At 37.4% G+C, this 17,972-nt stretch overlaps 1 protein-coding gene across 3 annotated transcripts in view; it reads left to right on the top strand.

Annotated features, from left to right (window-relative positions):
• fer1l6 (fer-1 like family member 6) overlaps positions 1-17,972 on the top strand; it is a 164,743-nt gene that overhangs the window by 130,449 nt on the left and 16,322 nt on the right. For all 3 annotated transcript variants that reach the window (XM_041231013.1, XM_041231012.1, XM_041231014.1), the window contains 4 exons: positions 55-182; positions 5,501-5,671; positions 13,012-13,166; positions 14,331-14,473. In XM_041231013.1, coding sequence (XP_041086947.1) covers positions 55-182; positions 5,501-5,671; positions 13,012-13,166; positions 14,331-14,473 — 597 coding nt within the window. The remainder of the gene's footprint in view (positions 1-54; positions 183-5,500; positions 5,672-13,011; positions 13,167-14,330; positions 14,474-17,972) is intronic.

Raw genomic sequence — 17,972 nt, 5'->3', positions numbered from 1 at the left:
CTGAGAGGCTGGGCTGGTTATTTATTTATTTACTTTTCATTTGTTTTTTCTTAGGCTTTCAACCTTCATCCAGCAGATCCAGATGGTAAATCTGATCCTTATATTGTACTACAACTGGGAAAAACTCAAATCAAGGACCGAGATAACTATATCCCCAAGCAGCTGAATCCTGTGTTTGGAAGGTCTGTGAAATTAAATTGTTTCAATGTTTCTGGTTAAATTCAAATGCCTTTGAGACATGTGTAGTGTTATTTTTAAAACATGAATATGCTTTATATTGAACAGCTTATATTGATTGAATTGTTAAAATGCTACTACTTGATTTGCAAAGATCTCTGTTACAGCCTGGGTTTATTTTCCATGCAGCTCTTCAGATGTGGTAGATACAGTATGCTCCATATCCATGAAAAAAAGGGGAACCTATTAGGGTCAGTAAGGGTTTTGTCCAGCCAGTATAATTCTATATGCAAGTGTTTAAGCAGAACAAAGGAAAATAGAACATGAACCTTTTAAAGTCGGTTCAATCCCTTTCTTTTTGTTTAGTATTTGTTTTAAAATCCAATTTAAGTAAGAAATGTACCCAATAAAGCTGTGATACTCAATTAGACTGATCCAGGCAGTGATACTCTGACTGATCCAGACAGTGATATCAATTAGACTGATCCAGACAGTGATATCAATTAGACTGATCCAGACAGTGATATCAATTAGACTGATCCAGACAGTGATACTCTGACTGATCCAGACAGTGATATCAATTAGACTGATCCAGACAGTGATATCAATTAGACTGATCCAGACAGTGATATCAATTAGACTGATCCAGGCAGTGATACTCTGACTGATCCAGGCAGTGATATCAATTAGACTGATCCAGACAGTGATATCAATTAGACTGATCCAGACAGTGATATCAATTAGACTGATCCAGACAGTGATATCAATTAGACTGATCCAGACAGTGATATCAATTAGACTGATCCAGGCAGTGATACTCTGACTGATCCAGACAGTGATATCAATTAGACTGATCCAGACAGTGATATCAATTAGACTGATCCAGACAGTGATATCAATTAGACTGATCCAGACAGTGATATCAATTAGACTGATCCAGACAGTGATACTCAATTAGACTGATCCAGACAGTGATACTCTGACTGATCCAGACAGTGATATCAATTAGACTGATCCAGACAGTGATATCAATTAGACTGATCCAGACAGTGATATCAATTAGACTGATCCAGACAGTGATATCAATTAGACTGATCCAGACAGTGATATCAATTAGACTGATCCAGACAGTGATATCAATTAGACTGATCCAGGCAGTGATACTCTGACTGATCCAGACAGTGATATCAATTAGACTGATCCAGGCAGTGATACTCTGACTGATCCAGACAGTGATATCAATTAGACTGATCCAGACAGTGATATTCAATTAGACTGATCCAGGCAGTGATACTTAGACTGATCCAGACAGTGATATCAATTAGACTGATCCAGACAGTGATATCAATTAGACTGATCCAGACAGTGATATCAATTAGACTGATCCAGACAGTGATATCAATTAGACTGATCCAGACAGTGATATCAATTAGACTGATCCAGACAGTGATATTCAATTAGACTGATCCAGGGCCACTTTTGGAGTTCCATGACAACATGTAGGCCACTTGCACATAAGGGCCCAAAAAATTTTAAACCCTTGAATAAAAAATAGGATACAGAGCACTGCAAAACCAATGTCATTAATATGCAAAATAATACTACAATAGTCTCAACGTATAGGAACACCTCCTTAGAACACTTCAGCTGGGGAACAACGTTGTGATGAAATGGAATTTCCCCATAGTAAATACTAAAGGAATGGAAACTTCGCTTAAAAGAACACCTTCTTGGCACTGCTACGCTTCATTGCTAACTGATTCAAAATGTAACGTTTCAAAATTTTAACCTGAATACTCATTATCAAACTTAAATTCAAATGGGTGATTCAGTCTTTTCAAAACTGACTTCTCATCGCGAGAGTAATCTAGAGCTGCTGCTGCATTTTTTTCGTGTGTAGGGGTGCTGTGTTAATAACCATTGTGTTGAAATTAATTCTCATATTCAGAATTACTGTTTAGAGCCACTGTGGCATTTTTTTACTATATGTCGTGGTGCTTTGTTAATTTTTAGTTTGTCAGTTAGTTTATGAATGTTAGTTTATCACAGTTTATTAACATACCCTTGCCGATTGCTTTTCTCTTATTCTCTTCAATTCATATGTTGATGCATGTGCGTCATGACATAAGTAATAAATACATTTGTGTTTGTTTATTCATATCAGATAGGGCCTTGGCATGTTGTGTCTGGTGGTCAACAGTGTCTTTGAGAACTCTTTACTTGCTTCCCAAGGGGTGTTGTCTTAGCCAGAGACTATTGTCATACTTTTATTTTTAAATTTAACAACGTTAAATCAATAAAATCCAGTACTTGACAGTTTCTAATGGGGGACGAGGGATCGCCACTCTCTGGTAAGCTTTGTGACAGATGCTTTGTAGAAGGTTAAGGTGAGGCGCACACACTGCTGGAGGTGCTCATCTGTAGCCGGTTACAGTGATGGTTTTCTAATGTTCATCGTTGAAAAACTTGATTCACACAGATATGTTGATCCAAACACTGTCAATAGAAAGATAGCTATGTTATGAAACCTGTCAGCACAATGAGCCCAGAAATCGCACATTCCCACCTCCCTAAATTCTGCCTTCAAACATCTGAACTTTGGACCTTGATGATTCCATGGCTTCGTCAATAGAATCAAGAATTAGCTGGCCCATCAGAAGACAAAAAATGGATCTCTGATAAATAAAAATACATTCTTTGGAATTATGAAGTTGTCAAATCACATTTGAAAATTCTTAAGATTAGTAATGAAATCTTGCATCATTTATATCGCTATTTAATCTGTAGCAACAGCAAACAGTATGGGATAATGCAACATCTTTCCCAAAATTTAATCTGTCTGAAAGTTTTCAAGGCTCCTCAGACACATACTCCTTTTCAACCAGATCCCCAACAGTGCTTTCACAGCCTTGCAGCTGCAGGTTGAGAGAATTCAGGTGGCCAGTAATATCACAGAGAAAAGCTACTTGTGACATACATGAAGCATCATTCATATAATCAAGCAACTCTTAAGCCTTTTTGGTCTTCTGGTTAAAAGAAATGTAGTTATTTTGTTTTGAAGTACACAGAATCTTTCTAGCAGTCTCCCCCCTGATTAACCAGTGAATCTTGGTGTGCAGTAAAACGTCATTGTAGTGAGCTGAAACTGTAGAAGTGTTACAAAAATGCAATGTTGTAGCCTGTAAAACACATAAACTCTTCCCTGACCACCATAAAATCTAAGAAGCTGTGATAACTGGGCAGTGTCTGTTAAATCGCATGATTCATGAACTGCAAGAGACAGAATCCTCGCTTATAACCTCTACTCTTCATGTTTGTGGAATCAGATAATGGAACTCAACTCACACTCACAAACTCCTTGTTTTTTTCTCGTCAGCAAACAGCTTGTCCAGTATTTACAACGTGCACTTCTTGATAAGTTTGGAGTCTATGAAAGTTTTTTTTCTCTTTTTCACTAGTGTCCACACTGTTGCTGTTGCTTTTTTCTACACCACTGCCATTTTGCATTTTAAGTCTGATATGAAGATTTCAGACTTTCAATTTTGTCAAGTCTGCACTGGCAGGAGGATAGGCCACTTTGAAATGACTTTGCTTGGTTTCAAAGTGAATTAAACTAACAGTATTCACTGTGCAGTTTGGATTAAACCAACAGTATTCGCTATCCAGTTTGGATTAAACTAACAGTATTCGCTGTGCAGTTTGGATTAAACCATCCGTATTTGCTGTGCAGTTTGGATTAAACTAACAGTATTCGCTGTGCAGTTTGGATTAAACTAACAGTATTCGCTGTGCAGTTTGGATTAAACCAACAGTATTCGCTGTGCAGTTTGGATTAAACCAACAGTATTCGCTGTGCAGTTTGGATTAAACTAACAGTATTCGCTGTGCAGTTTGGATTAAATTTACAGTATTCGCTGTCCAGTTTGGATTAAACTAACAGTATTCGCTGTGCAGTTTGGATTAAACCAACAGTATTTGCTGTGCAGTTTGGATTATACTAACAGTATTTGCTGTGCAGTTTGGATTAAACTAACATTATTCGCTGTGCAGTTTGGATTAAACCAACAGTATTCGCTGTGCAGTTTGGATTAAACTAACAGTATTCGCTGTGCAGTTTGGATTAAACTAACAGTATTCGCTGTGCAGTTTGGATTAAACCAACAGTATTTGCTGTGCAGTTTGGATTAAACCAACAGTATCTGCTGTGCAGTTTGGATTAAACTAGCAGTATTAGCTGTGCAGTTTGGATTAAACCAACAATATTCACTGTCCAGTTTGGATTAAACTAACAATATTCACTGTCCAGTTTGGATTAAACTAACAGTATTCACTGTCCAGTTTGGATTAAACTAACAATATTCACTGTCCAGATTATGACATTCACTCCCGCTTGCAGCCATTTTCCTCTTCGAATTTAGAAAAGGTGGATGGTGTTGGTGTTTATGCTTGAACTTCCAATGCAGCCTGTGCCAGGATAGGGTGAGTGGTGGTAGCTACAGACCAATAAGCCTGACTTCTATTATTATACAAATTCTAAACTTATGTAAACTATAATAAGATCCAAAATGGAAAATTACCTATATGGTGAAAGTATCATGGGAGACAGTCATCATGATTTTAGGAAGGGGAGATCATGTCTAACTAACCTGCTTGATTTTTTTTTTGAGGATGCCACATCGACAGTGGATAATTGCAAAGCATATGACATGGTTTATTTAGATTTCCAGAAAGCTTTTGACAAAGTCCTGCATAAAAGATTAATTCTCAAACTGAGCGCAGTAAGGATTCAAGGAAATGCATGTACATGGATTAGGGAGTGGTTAACATGTAGAAAACATGAAGTACTGATTAGAGGAGAAACCTCAAAATGGAGCGAGGTAACCAGTGGAGTACCACAGGGATCAGTATTAGGTCCTCTGCTATTCCTAATTTACATTAATGCCTTCAATTCTGGTACAGTAAGCAAACAGGGTGTCTCCATTTATTATACAACAAGCTTTAGTACTATATGTCATGTTTTAATATAAAATGTTTTGTAAGCATGTGTTTTTACATTCTAAATGTTCTTTAATTGAAAGGCACTGAAGACACTTGAAGAGTGTGAATCGAGTAGGCTCCAGAAACACATTTATTAAAATATGTATGTGTTGACAGATTTTTTTTTTCTTGGATTGTGGTCTTGTACTGGGGTTTTTTTTTGTATTTTATTTGGTTGTTCACATCAGATTTTGTTTCTGTTTCAGTCAGATACTAGCAATGGAAAGTGCAAGTTAGTTCAGAATTTTTATTTGAATTTTTTTTTTTTACTATTTGTTTATTTTAGGTCATTTGAGATCCAAGCTACGTTCCCTATGGAGTCTTTGCTTTCCATAGTAATAAAAGACTATGATATGATTGGATCAGATGACGTAATTGGGGAAACTAAGATAGATCTGGAAAACAGATTCTACAGTCGACACAGAGCAACGTGTGGCCTATCAAGCGAGTATGCCATGTGAGTATCATCGTATCACTTTCAAACCAAAAACCGACGTAACCCACTATTGAATACCTTTACCTAGATGCCTAAAATACAAGGAAGAAAGTTAATTCAACATTTTGGGGATTATTTTGGATTCAACACACCTTTGCAGAACTTTGTATATGAATCAACATCTGGTCGAGAGCAAGACTTTTTTCATAACACCTTGTTCATTGCTTCACCAAGTGCTTGTTTGTTTCTAACATGCGAGCCGGATTCTTTCAAATGTAGCCACAGCAGCCCCCCAGCAACTCTCTTAATCAACCCTTACCCAGCTGTCCAGCTTTTGTTCAGTGCTGGTATTTTATAATCATTGCATGGTGATTGGCCAACTTTTCACTGTGAGCAGATTTCATTTTGGTATGGAATAATATTTTCTTTAGTGCTAGAAAAAATATCTGACTATTCAGTGAACATTGCTGCACGTGCTCCACATTGATACACATTAGAAATATGTTTTGCCTTGCACCGATTTACCACCTTGCTGAATTTGCATGACCGTTTCTAAAAAAGTTTCTTTGCTATATAGTTAATTCAGAGGTGTAAAGTAAGGCCTTCACGACCTATTCTGTTTTCAAATAATTGTATGACTAAAAGCATTGCACATCATTATATATTTTATATTTAGCTGGGGATTTTGCAACATGTAGTTTTTGTATCCATTTAACATTAGGTTGGTGATGTACTTTAGCTAAGGTATGTTAAGGGGTGTGGTGGTTCAGGGGTAGGCACACACACACACACACAGAGGAGGTATTTGCTAAGGTATGTGTAAGGGGTGTGGTGGTTCAGAGTAGGCACACACACACACAGGAGGTATTTGCTAAGGTATGTGTAAGGGGTGTGGTGTTTCAGGGGTAGGCACACACACACACACACACAGGAGGTATTTGCTAAGGTATGTGTAAGGGGTGTGGTGGTTCAGGGGTAGGCACACACACACACACACACAGGAGGTATTTGCTAAGGTATGTGTAAGGGGTGTGGTGGTTCAGAGTAGGCACACACACACACACAGGAGGTATTTGCTAAGGTATGTGTAAGGGGTGTGGTGGTTCAGGGGTAGGCACACACACACACACACACACACACAGGAGGTATTTGACACGACACGCAGGCACACTGATTTATTGGATTTTTTTTCAATAGTGGTGCTCTTCTGTGTAGTATGGTTGCAATACCAACAACCATAAATCACTGTCAATATCACCCACAGGTGTTAACATTATAATGCACAGCACATGGAAAGATTAAAGGTGTTTCTAACATCCATGTTGAAAATACAGTATGTACAGAAGCACTAATTATGTAATAACTCCCCACTTCCCTCCTCCCAATTAAATTGTCGTGTCGAGTACTTCTAAATTACAAAAAGATGGAAAGGGAGAAAGAACGAAGAGAAAAGACAAGAAATGGAGGATTATGAGAAGGTAAGAAAGAAAGAAAGAAAGAAAAGAAAGAAAAGAAAAAAAAAAAGAAAGAAAAAAGAAAGAAAGAAAGAAAGAAAGAAAGAAAGAAAGAAAGAAAGAAAGAAAGAACCTAATAAACTAACAGAAATAAAAGGTCACCCTGCTACTAGGGGTGAGACGATTCATCGTGTATCGATGCATCGCAATACTTTACAACACGATACGACACACCAAGCTTGAAATGAGTAGCTCATGTGCCACATTTATTAAACTGTAAATCATGAAAGAAAAGGTCTTGGTTGTTTGAATGTAAACTCCATTTGATTCTAGACATATTCCATTGTGCAATGAGCCGACCAGACACTTCTGGAATTTAAGCGGGGGTAGAGAAAGCAGTGGGGAGTTCTTCATTTTGATAAAATGTAATTTTAGGGTTACAGTCGTTAATGAAAACTGATACGGACAAAAACGGGAAACAAATGACTAACAATAACAAAAAGTTAAATTAAATTTAGAAGAAAAAAGCCTAAAAACAATAATAATAATAATAATAATAATAATAATAATAATAATAATGTTCCTTAATCATGATCCAATGGAAATGATATAGATGTATACACATGAGGAAAGCCTGTCATTTGTGTGGGAGGATAGGCTATAAGAATTGACTCTTTTTCTGGAAAGACCGTTTCCTGTTTCCTGTAAAGCTATTTATTATAGATGACAGAATATATCGCATTTTTACATTTCTTACGAGTTTTGTTTTATATTTGTTCACCTTTCAGTGTGCCCTAATGTTTTTATGTGTTTGAATAATCCTTAAACTTTGATTTGGTTGAATATGTTACTTTCTTTAAAGAAATGTGTTAATCCTGATGAAAATGACTTATTTAATATTCATTTTATCATGAATTAATCTAATAATTCAAATTATTTCTAATCACATTTAAAAACAGCACAGTGTAGAGTAGTGACAAAACACATGGGAAAATCCACGTCCAGTTTTGCATGGAAACCCGCATTTCACGAGTAAATGTTAATGAGCATGTTTATCCTTAACTATAAATGTTGCAGGGAGCAGGTCAGTTGTAACTGTGGATTCCAAGACAGTAAAAAGTAGTGACTGAAGGGCAATTTTATGGTTAGCAGTAGCCAGGGTTGGGCAAAATACTCAGGAAATGAATTCTCAACACAAAATACAATTGTATTTGGAAAAAAATGCAATTTGAAATTACAAAATTCATTTAATAAACAAAACAGATTATTTATATACATATATAAAATTGATATTGTAGATAATAAGGCCTGAACCTAAACATTTTGGAATGCTTTTGGGTGGCTGTTATAAGTGTAATCCTTCAAAGTTGCTCTTTAGGAAATATGTGGGTTTTTTAATATTTTGATAAAGGACTCTTTAGAGACAATTAATGTTCCAAACACCTTTATTTTTTTTGCTGTCATGATGCAGTTTTAAAATAAATAACAATTTTCAACACCAGAAAGTTTTAGAACTCTTTTTGTACGGGGTAGGGGGAATAATTCTATAGCAAGCAAACACCTTTGAATATTCAAACAGTATTTATTTAATGACATTAGTCTAGTTTTCAGTACACATTGATGTACTGATGTGTGGCACTGTATAGTTCTCTATCAGTTCTTCTTCAGCAAAACAAGTTTCTGGAAGAGGTCATCTGACAGCCAATTTCTTTGGGGGCTGAAAATCAAGCCAGCAAAAGAGAACAGACACTCAAAAGGAGCAGAGGAAGGAAGAATGGTATTAAAGCATATAAACAGCTTCTTTATGAAAGGGTATTGCTCTCAAGAAAATGAAGGATCTCCAGCTCAGCTTTGTTGCTTGTTGTCGAGGGAGTTCTTATCTGGGAAAAATATTTGCTATCCATAAAAACAAAGAAGTCATCTTCTTCCTCTTCAAGGCGTCTCCCACTAGAAGATTCTGATACAAGACCCAGCTCTTCAGCAGCCTGAAGCATTAGTTGATGGAATCTTCTGGTGTCTCCAGGAAGACAGTGTGGTAGCCAGCACATCGTTGCTGATTTAAAGTTACTCCCAAGATGAACTGGCGCATGCGTGTGCATCTTTTTTTTTTTTGTCGAATACGTGATTACTATAAGAATTTTATACAGCTGCAGGTTAATATCTCTAAACTATTACTGACCGAGTATTTTGAAATTACAAAATACTCAGGAAATGTATCTTCGATACAAAACACAAAATACTTCTAAATTGGCATTTGCATTACAGATTACAAAATACAAATGTAATGAAAATACGTATTTTAATTACAGTGGCTCTCAAAAGTATTCACCCCCTTGGATTTTTTCACATTCTAATGTGTTACAACATGGAATCAAAATGGATTTAATTAGAAGTTTTTGCCAACACAAAAAAAGTCCATAATGTCAAAGTGAAAAATACAATCTACAAATTGTTCTAAATTAATTACAAATACAAAACAGAAAATAATTGATTGCATAAGTATTCACCCCCTTGAGTCAATATTTGGTAGAGGCAGCTTTGGCAGCAATTACAGCCATGAGTGTATTTGGATAAGTCTCTACCAGCTTTGCACATCTGGACACTGCAATTTTTGCCCATTATTTTTTTCAAAATTGCTCAAGCTCCTTCAAGTTGGATGGGGACCTTTGGTGAACAGCAATTTTCAACTTTTTCCACATATTCTCAATTGGATTGAGGTCCGGGCTTTGACTGGGCCACTCCATGACATTGACCTTTTTGTTTTTAAACCACTCCAGTGTGGTTTTGGCTGTATGTTTGGGGTCATTGCCCTGCTGGAAGTGAATCTTCTCCCAAGTCCCAGGTCTCTTGTAGACTTCAGCAGGTTTTCCTCCAGGATTTCTTTGTACTTTGCTGCATCCATTTTGCCCTCTATCTTCACAAGCTTTCCAGGCCCTGACACAGAGAAGCATCCCCATAGCATGATGTTGCCACCACCATGCTTCACGGTAGGGATGGTGTTCTCAGGATGATGTGCGGTGTTAGGCTTGCACCAAACATAGCGCTTAGAGTTGAGGCCAAAAAGCTCTATTTTCGTCTCATCAGACTATAGAATCTTCTTCCACCTGGTCTTAGAGTCTCCTACATGGCTTCTGGCAAACTCTAGCCGAGATTTGATGCAAGTTTTTTTCAACAATGACTTTCTTTTTGCCACTCTCCCATAAAGGCCAGTTTTGTGAAGCACCCGGGTTACTGTTACCGTACGCTCAGTGTCTCCCAGCTCAGCCGTGGAAGACTGTAACTCCTTTAGAGTTGCCATAGGCCTCTTGGTGGCCTCCCTGACTAGTGCCCTTCTCGCCCGGATACTCAGTTTTTGAGGACGGCCATATTCTCTCCATTTCCATATTCTCAAAATGTTCTTATATCCTACCTCTGATTGGTGCTTTTGAAGAACCTTATTCCGGATTTGCTTTGAATGTTCCTTTATCTTCATGATATAGTTTTTGTTAGGAAATGTACTAACCGACTGTGGGACCTCCCACAGACAGGTTTATTTAATCTGAAATCATGTGGAACACCTTAATTGCACACAGATGGACTCCATTCAGCTAATTATGTGACTTCTAAAGACAATTGGTTGCACCAGAGCTTATTTAGGTGTGTCATAGCAAAGGGGGTGAATACTTATGCAAAATTATTTTCTTTTTTATATTTGTAATTAAATTAGAACAATTTATAGATTTTATTTTTCACTTCGACAGTAGGACTTTTTTTGTGTTGATCGGTGGCAAAAACTCCTAATTAAATCCATTTTGATTTCATGTTGTAACACAATAAAATGTGGAAAAGTCCAAGGGGGGTGAATACTTTTGAGAGCCACTGAACATGTATTTTCGATACTGCCCAACTATGGCAGTAATGTAGTTCACCTTAATGATAATGCGGGCGGCTTTCTTGTTATTTGTTTTTGCTGTGTCTGGACCGTCATGTTGTAGATCTCTTGTGGGTTTACAGTTCTGTATAAAACCACTTACCACTTACCATGAACTGTGTTATGCCCGTGTTAGTATTAAAGCAGCTGTTTGAGAATACCTTGCTGTAAAAACTATGCTAAAATTAAACACAAAGAGCAAGTGAGCTGCTTATTAAATGTCTAAATTAATTTCTGTCCTTTTTTTGATCCCATAATATATTGTCAGCTGTCTAATTTGGTATCCCCTGTGTTTCTCATTGTAAATACACCAAATATCAACCAAACCCTCTGTGTGTGATAATGGGGCACAGGTAGACACAATGTGCAAGTTTGACATTTCTAGGAGCCCCGCTGCCTGAAATGTACAGGGGATACCAAATAACACAGCCATAAGATATTGTCTGCTGTCTAATTTGGTAACCCCTGTGTTTCTCGCTGTCAATACCATGTGTACTGTATATACAAGAAATATTTAAACAAATATCTGTAAACAATAACTTTATATGTAATACATTATGCATTTGTAAGATCATCACATCACAAACATGAGGTTTCCATGCAAGTTTTTTTTTAGCTCGAGACATTTAAATGAGAAAAATGTCTTGTGTAAAATGCTTTTTTGGGTTTCCATTCGCTCAGTTTATTTTACTTGAGTAAACTGGACTTTTCATCCAACGTCATGCAAATGAATGTGAAAGGTGGGGGTTGATATATAAATTAGCTATGCGTAAAGTACTGTTTTTGAAGATTACTCGTGACATTTTGTTTTTCAAATGTAATTAGTAGTGAATACTGTTTCAACTAGTGTATCTTCCGACTCATTAAATCTGCTGAGGAGCATTCAACATTTGCTTGGGCAAATATGGGTAAGAGGCACATGAAAGGGAGGTGACAGATACTGATGAAATGGACTGAAGTGCATTATTCATTCCCAAAATTGCCATTGCCTGCTGTATCCTGCGAACAACAAAATGAGGTGTTCAGGAATCAGTGGCTGCCTGTAAGACAGAAGGGGAAGGTGACAGTCTCACAAGAAAAAAACAAGCCCAAAACAAGCACAACCCATCTTAGAGTGGGTGTTTATGCAAATTACTACCAGTGACTCTCAAAAACAAGCCCAATTCTGCTTGTAATCAGCCTCCAGTTTTAATTGAACAGCAGCGATCTGAGGAAGCTCATGCTGTCTGAGATTCTTCTTTTTTCTTTTAAGTTGTGTTGGATACCATTGTGTTACATGTTAATGAAGCAAACAAATAAAACACAATCAATACATTAATTTGCAATTTTACTTGGTCAGTTCTGAGAGGGCATCGACAACTTGCTGGATGTTTGTTGTTCTGTTTTGGGCAATCGAGCTAGCTCATGAAATCCAGTTCACCAACTATATTTATTAACGTGGAGGACAGACACGCGTTGTCTTTGTCCAGACACAGCAAAAAAAAATTACAGTGCCTATAGAAAGTATTCATCCCCCTTGGACGTTTTCACAGTTTGTTGTGTTACAACCTCAAATCTTAATGCATTTAAATAGGATTTGTTTTTTTCTTTGATTTATACAGCCTAGTCAACACTTTCAATGTGTGAAAAAAACAAATCAATTTAAAATAAAAACCTGAAAAGTGTTCATTAGATAAGTATTCACCTCCTTTGCTATAGCACACCTAAATAAGCTTAGGTGCAACCAACTGCCTTCAGAATTCACACAATAAGTTAAATGGAGTCCATTTGTGTGCAATAAAAGTGGTTCACATGATTTTAGATTAAATATACCTGTCTCTGTAAGGTCCCACAGTTGGGTAGTGCATCCAAAGCAAAAATACTATCATGAAGACCAAGGAGCTTTCAAAACAACTCCGGGATAAAGTTGTGGAAAGGCACAGATCGGGGAGGGTGTAAAAAGGTTAAGATCCTCACGTTGACCAATCCATTTTATAATTAAATTGTACTTTTTACAGTGACGGCTACAATGCATGGCGGGATTCACTAAAACCCACGGAATTACTAACCAAGCTCTGTAAAGATCATCAGTTGAATGGACCCCATTTACAGCCTGGGAAGATTTGCATCGGAGATCAAGTCTTTACTGGAAAAACGGTCTTTGAGGAAGATGGTATGTGTGTTCATGGGTGTTTTTACTATAGCTATGTTTTCTTTTAACCTGCTATTCTATATTGTAAAACAGTGTTAAAACCAGCGAGGATACAACGGAGTGTATGTACTGAGCGATGTCCACAGGGGTAGGTGCAAGGACCCCTGCTGTTTCTTATATACATAATTAGCAAACTTGTCAAATCTGCATACGACATAAAGTAACACAGAGGCTAAAATGGCCACTCAGGATATCAAATGTAAGTGGGCATAAATGTTTCAAATCAAATGTAAAGTTAACAAATTTAAAGTGGTGCATGTTGGTCACAAGAATGTATGCTTTAATACCAAATGGAAGTTCTAGAATTAGAACAGTCCCACCAAGAGAAAAACTTTGGTGTTGCAAACACCCAGAGCATGTGAATGGATACACCCAGAGCATGTGAATGGATACATGCAGAGCGTGTGAGCGGATACACCCAGAGCATGTGAATGGATACACGCAGAGCGTGTGAGCGGATACACACAGAGCGTGTGAGCGGATACACCCATCACTGTCTAAAACCAGTCTGTGGGGACACCATATAAAATGCAAACTATATACTTTGTTATATGGTCAAAAGTGTAAAGTACAAATTAAAGGTTATGAATATTATGTTAGTCTGGTTCCCACAATACGAAAAGGACTTTGGGACCTTAGGTAGTATCCACACTAATCACTAAAGGTTTAAAGGAATAAGCTACTAAATAGGTTGAAGGAGCTGAATTGGTTTTACCTGGAACAAAGAAGAGTTGAAACAGAGGTTCCCATACTAGGATCATGCTTCGATGACATCACTGGAAGTAGAGACATTTCTGTCACTGGTTTTCATTAAGTGAACAGACAGTGTTTTAAAGTTGAATTAATAAGAATAATACCCTTATGAAAACTCAACTCCAAACTACTCAAGACTGAAACAGTCAGCATGACTCCATTGTGGTAAACAGCAGGTATTATTTATTGTTTTAGCAGCATGATTTAGGTTGAAAGGTTCTGACAATATAGTACCTGAGGCTTATTTTCCCTGATGGACATTATAGCTGTAAAATTGTTAAAATTAAGTTTGCCATAATAGTAACAACATATTCCTAACAAAGTGTTTCTGCTAGAATCACAAACATTTTGAATCTTTGTTCTTGGGTTTAGATGAAAAGGTGGAATCTTATGAGCATCTTGCCCTAAACGTTTTACATCGCTGGTCAGAAATTCCTGCTGCTGGATACAGGCTGGTTCCAGAACATATTGAGACAAGGACACTCTACCATAAGGACAAGCCAGGCATGGAACAGGTAACTGGACAGAACAAAATGAGTGCTCTCTATACTATTCTATAGCCTGTACCCCTTGAATCTGAGTATCTGATTCCCTCAATACACCACTCATTTCAACCAGAGAACCAGCATTATTGCAAGATGGAGCACGACATGGATACACTGCAGTATTAGAATAAGAATCTCTTTCCCCAGTAAAAGTTGAAAAAAAGGACTGGCCTAGTTTATTTACCTATGATGTGTGAATATGATGAAAAAAAATACTTTTTTGTAAACACTTCATGGAGTTCTGTAGTCCATTCCACACAGAGCACTATACCGTTACTGAAATTGAAGAAGGAATCTATGAAAAAGACCTAAGAGTTTAAGTTGACTCAGAAACGTCTTCATGTAGACATTGTGGGGAAGCTATAAAAAAGGCCAACAAGATGCTCGGATATATTGTGAAAAGTGTTGAATTTAAATCAAGGGAAGTAATGTTAAAACTGTACAATGCATTAGTTCAGTTCTAGTCACCTAGCTACAAAAAGGATATTGCTGCTCTAGAAAGAGTGCAAAGAAAAGCAACCAGAATCACTCCGAGTTTAAAAGGCATGTCATAAGCAGACAGACTAAAATAATTTAATCTATTCAGTCTTGAACAAAGAAGACTAAGTGGCAACCTGATTCAAGCATTCAGAATTCTAAAAGGTATTGACAATGTCGACCCAAGGGACTTTTGAATGGCCTCTTCTTGTTTGTAAACTTTTTTTATGGTCTTATGTTCTTCTTTGTAATTATGTGACATGGAGATTTTCAATGAGCATTCTCACTGTACACCACAAAAAGTACACAGATTTGATACTCTGTTTCACAGACTGCATTTGTATTGGTGCCAGTTTGCAACAGTCCTCGGTAGTGCCTACATCATCCAGATAAAAAAAAATGCAATGCAGCCTTAAAAGTACAGAGACAATTTGTTGAAATAATTTGCTAAAATTCTTTGAGTTTTTCAGATAACACACTTTCTATTCTTCAAGTGTTTTTCTGGCATGATTATCTAATTATTAATAAAGAAAAGAAAATACATTTAAATCTTTAATTCTTTTTTTAATTGTGTGCCTTTAATTTGGGCCCAATATTGTCTGCTTGTAAATTATTATTATAACTGAACACAGTATTCTAGATGAGGTCTTACTAATGCATTGTACAGTTTTAACATTACTTCCCTTGATTTAAATTCAACACTTTTCACAATATATCTGAGCATCTTGTTGGCCTTTTTTTATAGCTTCCCCACATTGTCTAGATGAAGACATTTCTGAGTCAACATAAACTTCTAGGTCTTTTTCATAGATTCCTCCTTCAATTTCAGTATCTCCCATATGAGATTTAAAATGCACATTTTTATTGCCATTCTATTAAGTTTATATTCCAAATGAAATTAACTACGGCTCCACCTGTAATTTGTAACTTACAAATGATTTGTTTCTTATCAATAAATTCACATTTACTGTTTTAACTGTCTTATCTCTTCATACAAAGAAACATTTTTACTTAATTAAAAAAACTGGCTAGGCAAAGGTCTGCATGCAGCTCTGTAGCAAAGTGGTTTGTTGTGCTCCGGTGTATAGGTGATTTGAGGTGCTCCAACAAAGGACAAACACAAAGTTTACCGGTCAGGTTTCTTTTAATGCCCTTTTTAAACCGGGTTTCAAATAACAAAGCTGGCTCTACCCAGCAATGGGTATTGCCAGCAAAAACTGGACTCAAAATAATAAAGCTGGTTCTACCCAGCAATGGGTATTACCAGCTACAAAACAAAGGGGTTGCAGTCCCGAAATAATAACCACAGAAAACACGTCTCCAAACTGGGTGCTCTGGTGCAGGTGCGGTGCTCTGATTGCTGGTGCTCGTGCGCATTCAGATCTGGGCTTCTCGCTGCAGCTCCAGCTTCGTATCAGCCGTCTGGCAAAACAAACTCAACACTTCTCAATGAACCCACACTTCATTCAAGGTCCCGTCCTTGTCTCCTCCCATTAACCACAACAAAGGAGCCGATTACAGCGTCACGTCCCCCTAAAGTACCCTAAGCCCCGCCCCCTCCGATAGCTAGTTCAACCACGTCTCCTCCAATTCATGACTGAAACTTCGCTCACCGTACTAGGGCGATGACTCAAGGTACCGTAACGCCGCCCTCTTCCTGAATGGCCGGCTCCCGACTGTCCCTGGGATGAACTGCCCAACCATTCAGTAGGAAGCCCGCAGCTCCTGTTGTACAGTGCCCTCACCGGTCGAGAGGGAGATTGTTGATTTGGATTCATTCACTCTCCGTCACAAGCTCTCAACAATTAATAGGAACGAAACCCCAGACCCACAAGCAGATAAGAACTTGAAGCATATGTGTAAGTAACTGTAAATCATAGTCAGCACATACTAGGATACAGGATACAAACAAAAATGATATCCCTCTTCCCACAGTGTATAATGAGTAAATGTTAAATACATTAATATTATTTTTTTTTTACATCTGCTTTTGTAATTTCTATATATTGTGTAGATAAATCAGTGGTCACGAACCCAAAATAAATGTTACTTTTCTTAACTTTAATATAGTGTTTCAAACATATATTAATTCAGGGCTATTCAACCCTGGTCCTGAGGGTCGCTCTCCCTCCTGGTTTTTGTTCTAACTGTGCACTAAATTGATTAATTGGACCAATTATGCTTCTAATAAGCACTGGCAAGGCAGTCTCTCGCAAGGTACTTGCAAGACGGTCTCTCTCAAGGCAGACAGCAGGGCCCTCTTCAGAGCTGATGTCAATCTTCTCAGGACATGATTTTATCCATTTTCATATCTGATTTTATCCCCACTTCCAAGCAGATTTCAGACACTTTAAAAACAAATTTTTTCAGAACACATTTCACGTTGCTTCATCCCCTTTTTGTCAGTCACACATGACCTCTTGGTAAACAGTTGTAGCCTCTCCTCCAATCCGCGGTTGCCACATCATTTCCCTTCTGGGTCGATGAGGTAGTGCACTGAAGCGCCGCCCCCTTTCTAGATGACCAACTTCCTTTTAACCCTGGGAAACAATTGTCCGGCCAACCAGTCCAGGGTACTCTGTTCCCGTTTCTTAGTACCCTCACAGGTCGGGAGGGAGATTTACCACCAGGAATCATTCTGTTTCTATCACAATAGCTTAAATACCCTTTAAAAATGCAATTCAACTTTTCATAATTTATATGTCTTTCATATTAATACCTTCAGACATAAACATTGATGACAATATATATTATTTTCTAGAAATACAATCAATTCTCATTCAAATGAAGTTGGAATAAACATATTTTCTGATACTACAATTTTTCTACATGGTTCTGGCCAAATTTGGCAATGCTGTTGCAAATAATATTTGAGCCCCCGCAGGGAAGAACATTTTGAATCAAATTGCCCTAATTTGAACAGATGAATGTAAAGGATCTTGGGAAATGTATTAACAGATAAACATCTTTGTACTGTATTTTAATGTTGTTT

This window comes from Polyodon spathula, chromosome 27, assembly GCF_017654505.1.
Source record: "Polyodon spathula isolate WHYD16114869_AA chromosome 27, ASM1765450v1, whole genome shotgun sequence".
NCBI lineage: Eukaryota > Metazoa > Chordata > Actinopteri > Acipenseriformes > Polyodontidae > Polyodon > Polyodon spathula.
Note: the sequence above shows the minus strand (reverse complement) of the source record. Positions and strands in the feature narration are given on the sequence as shown.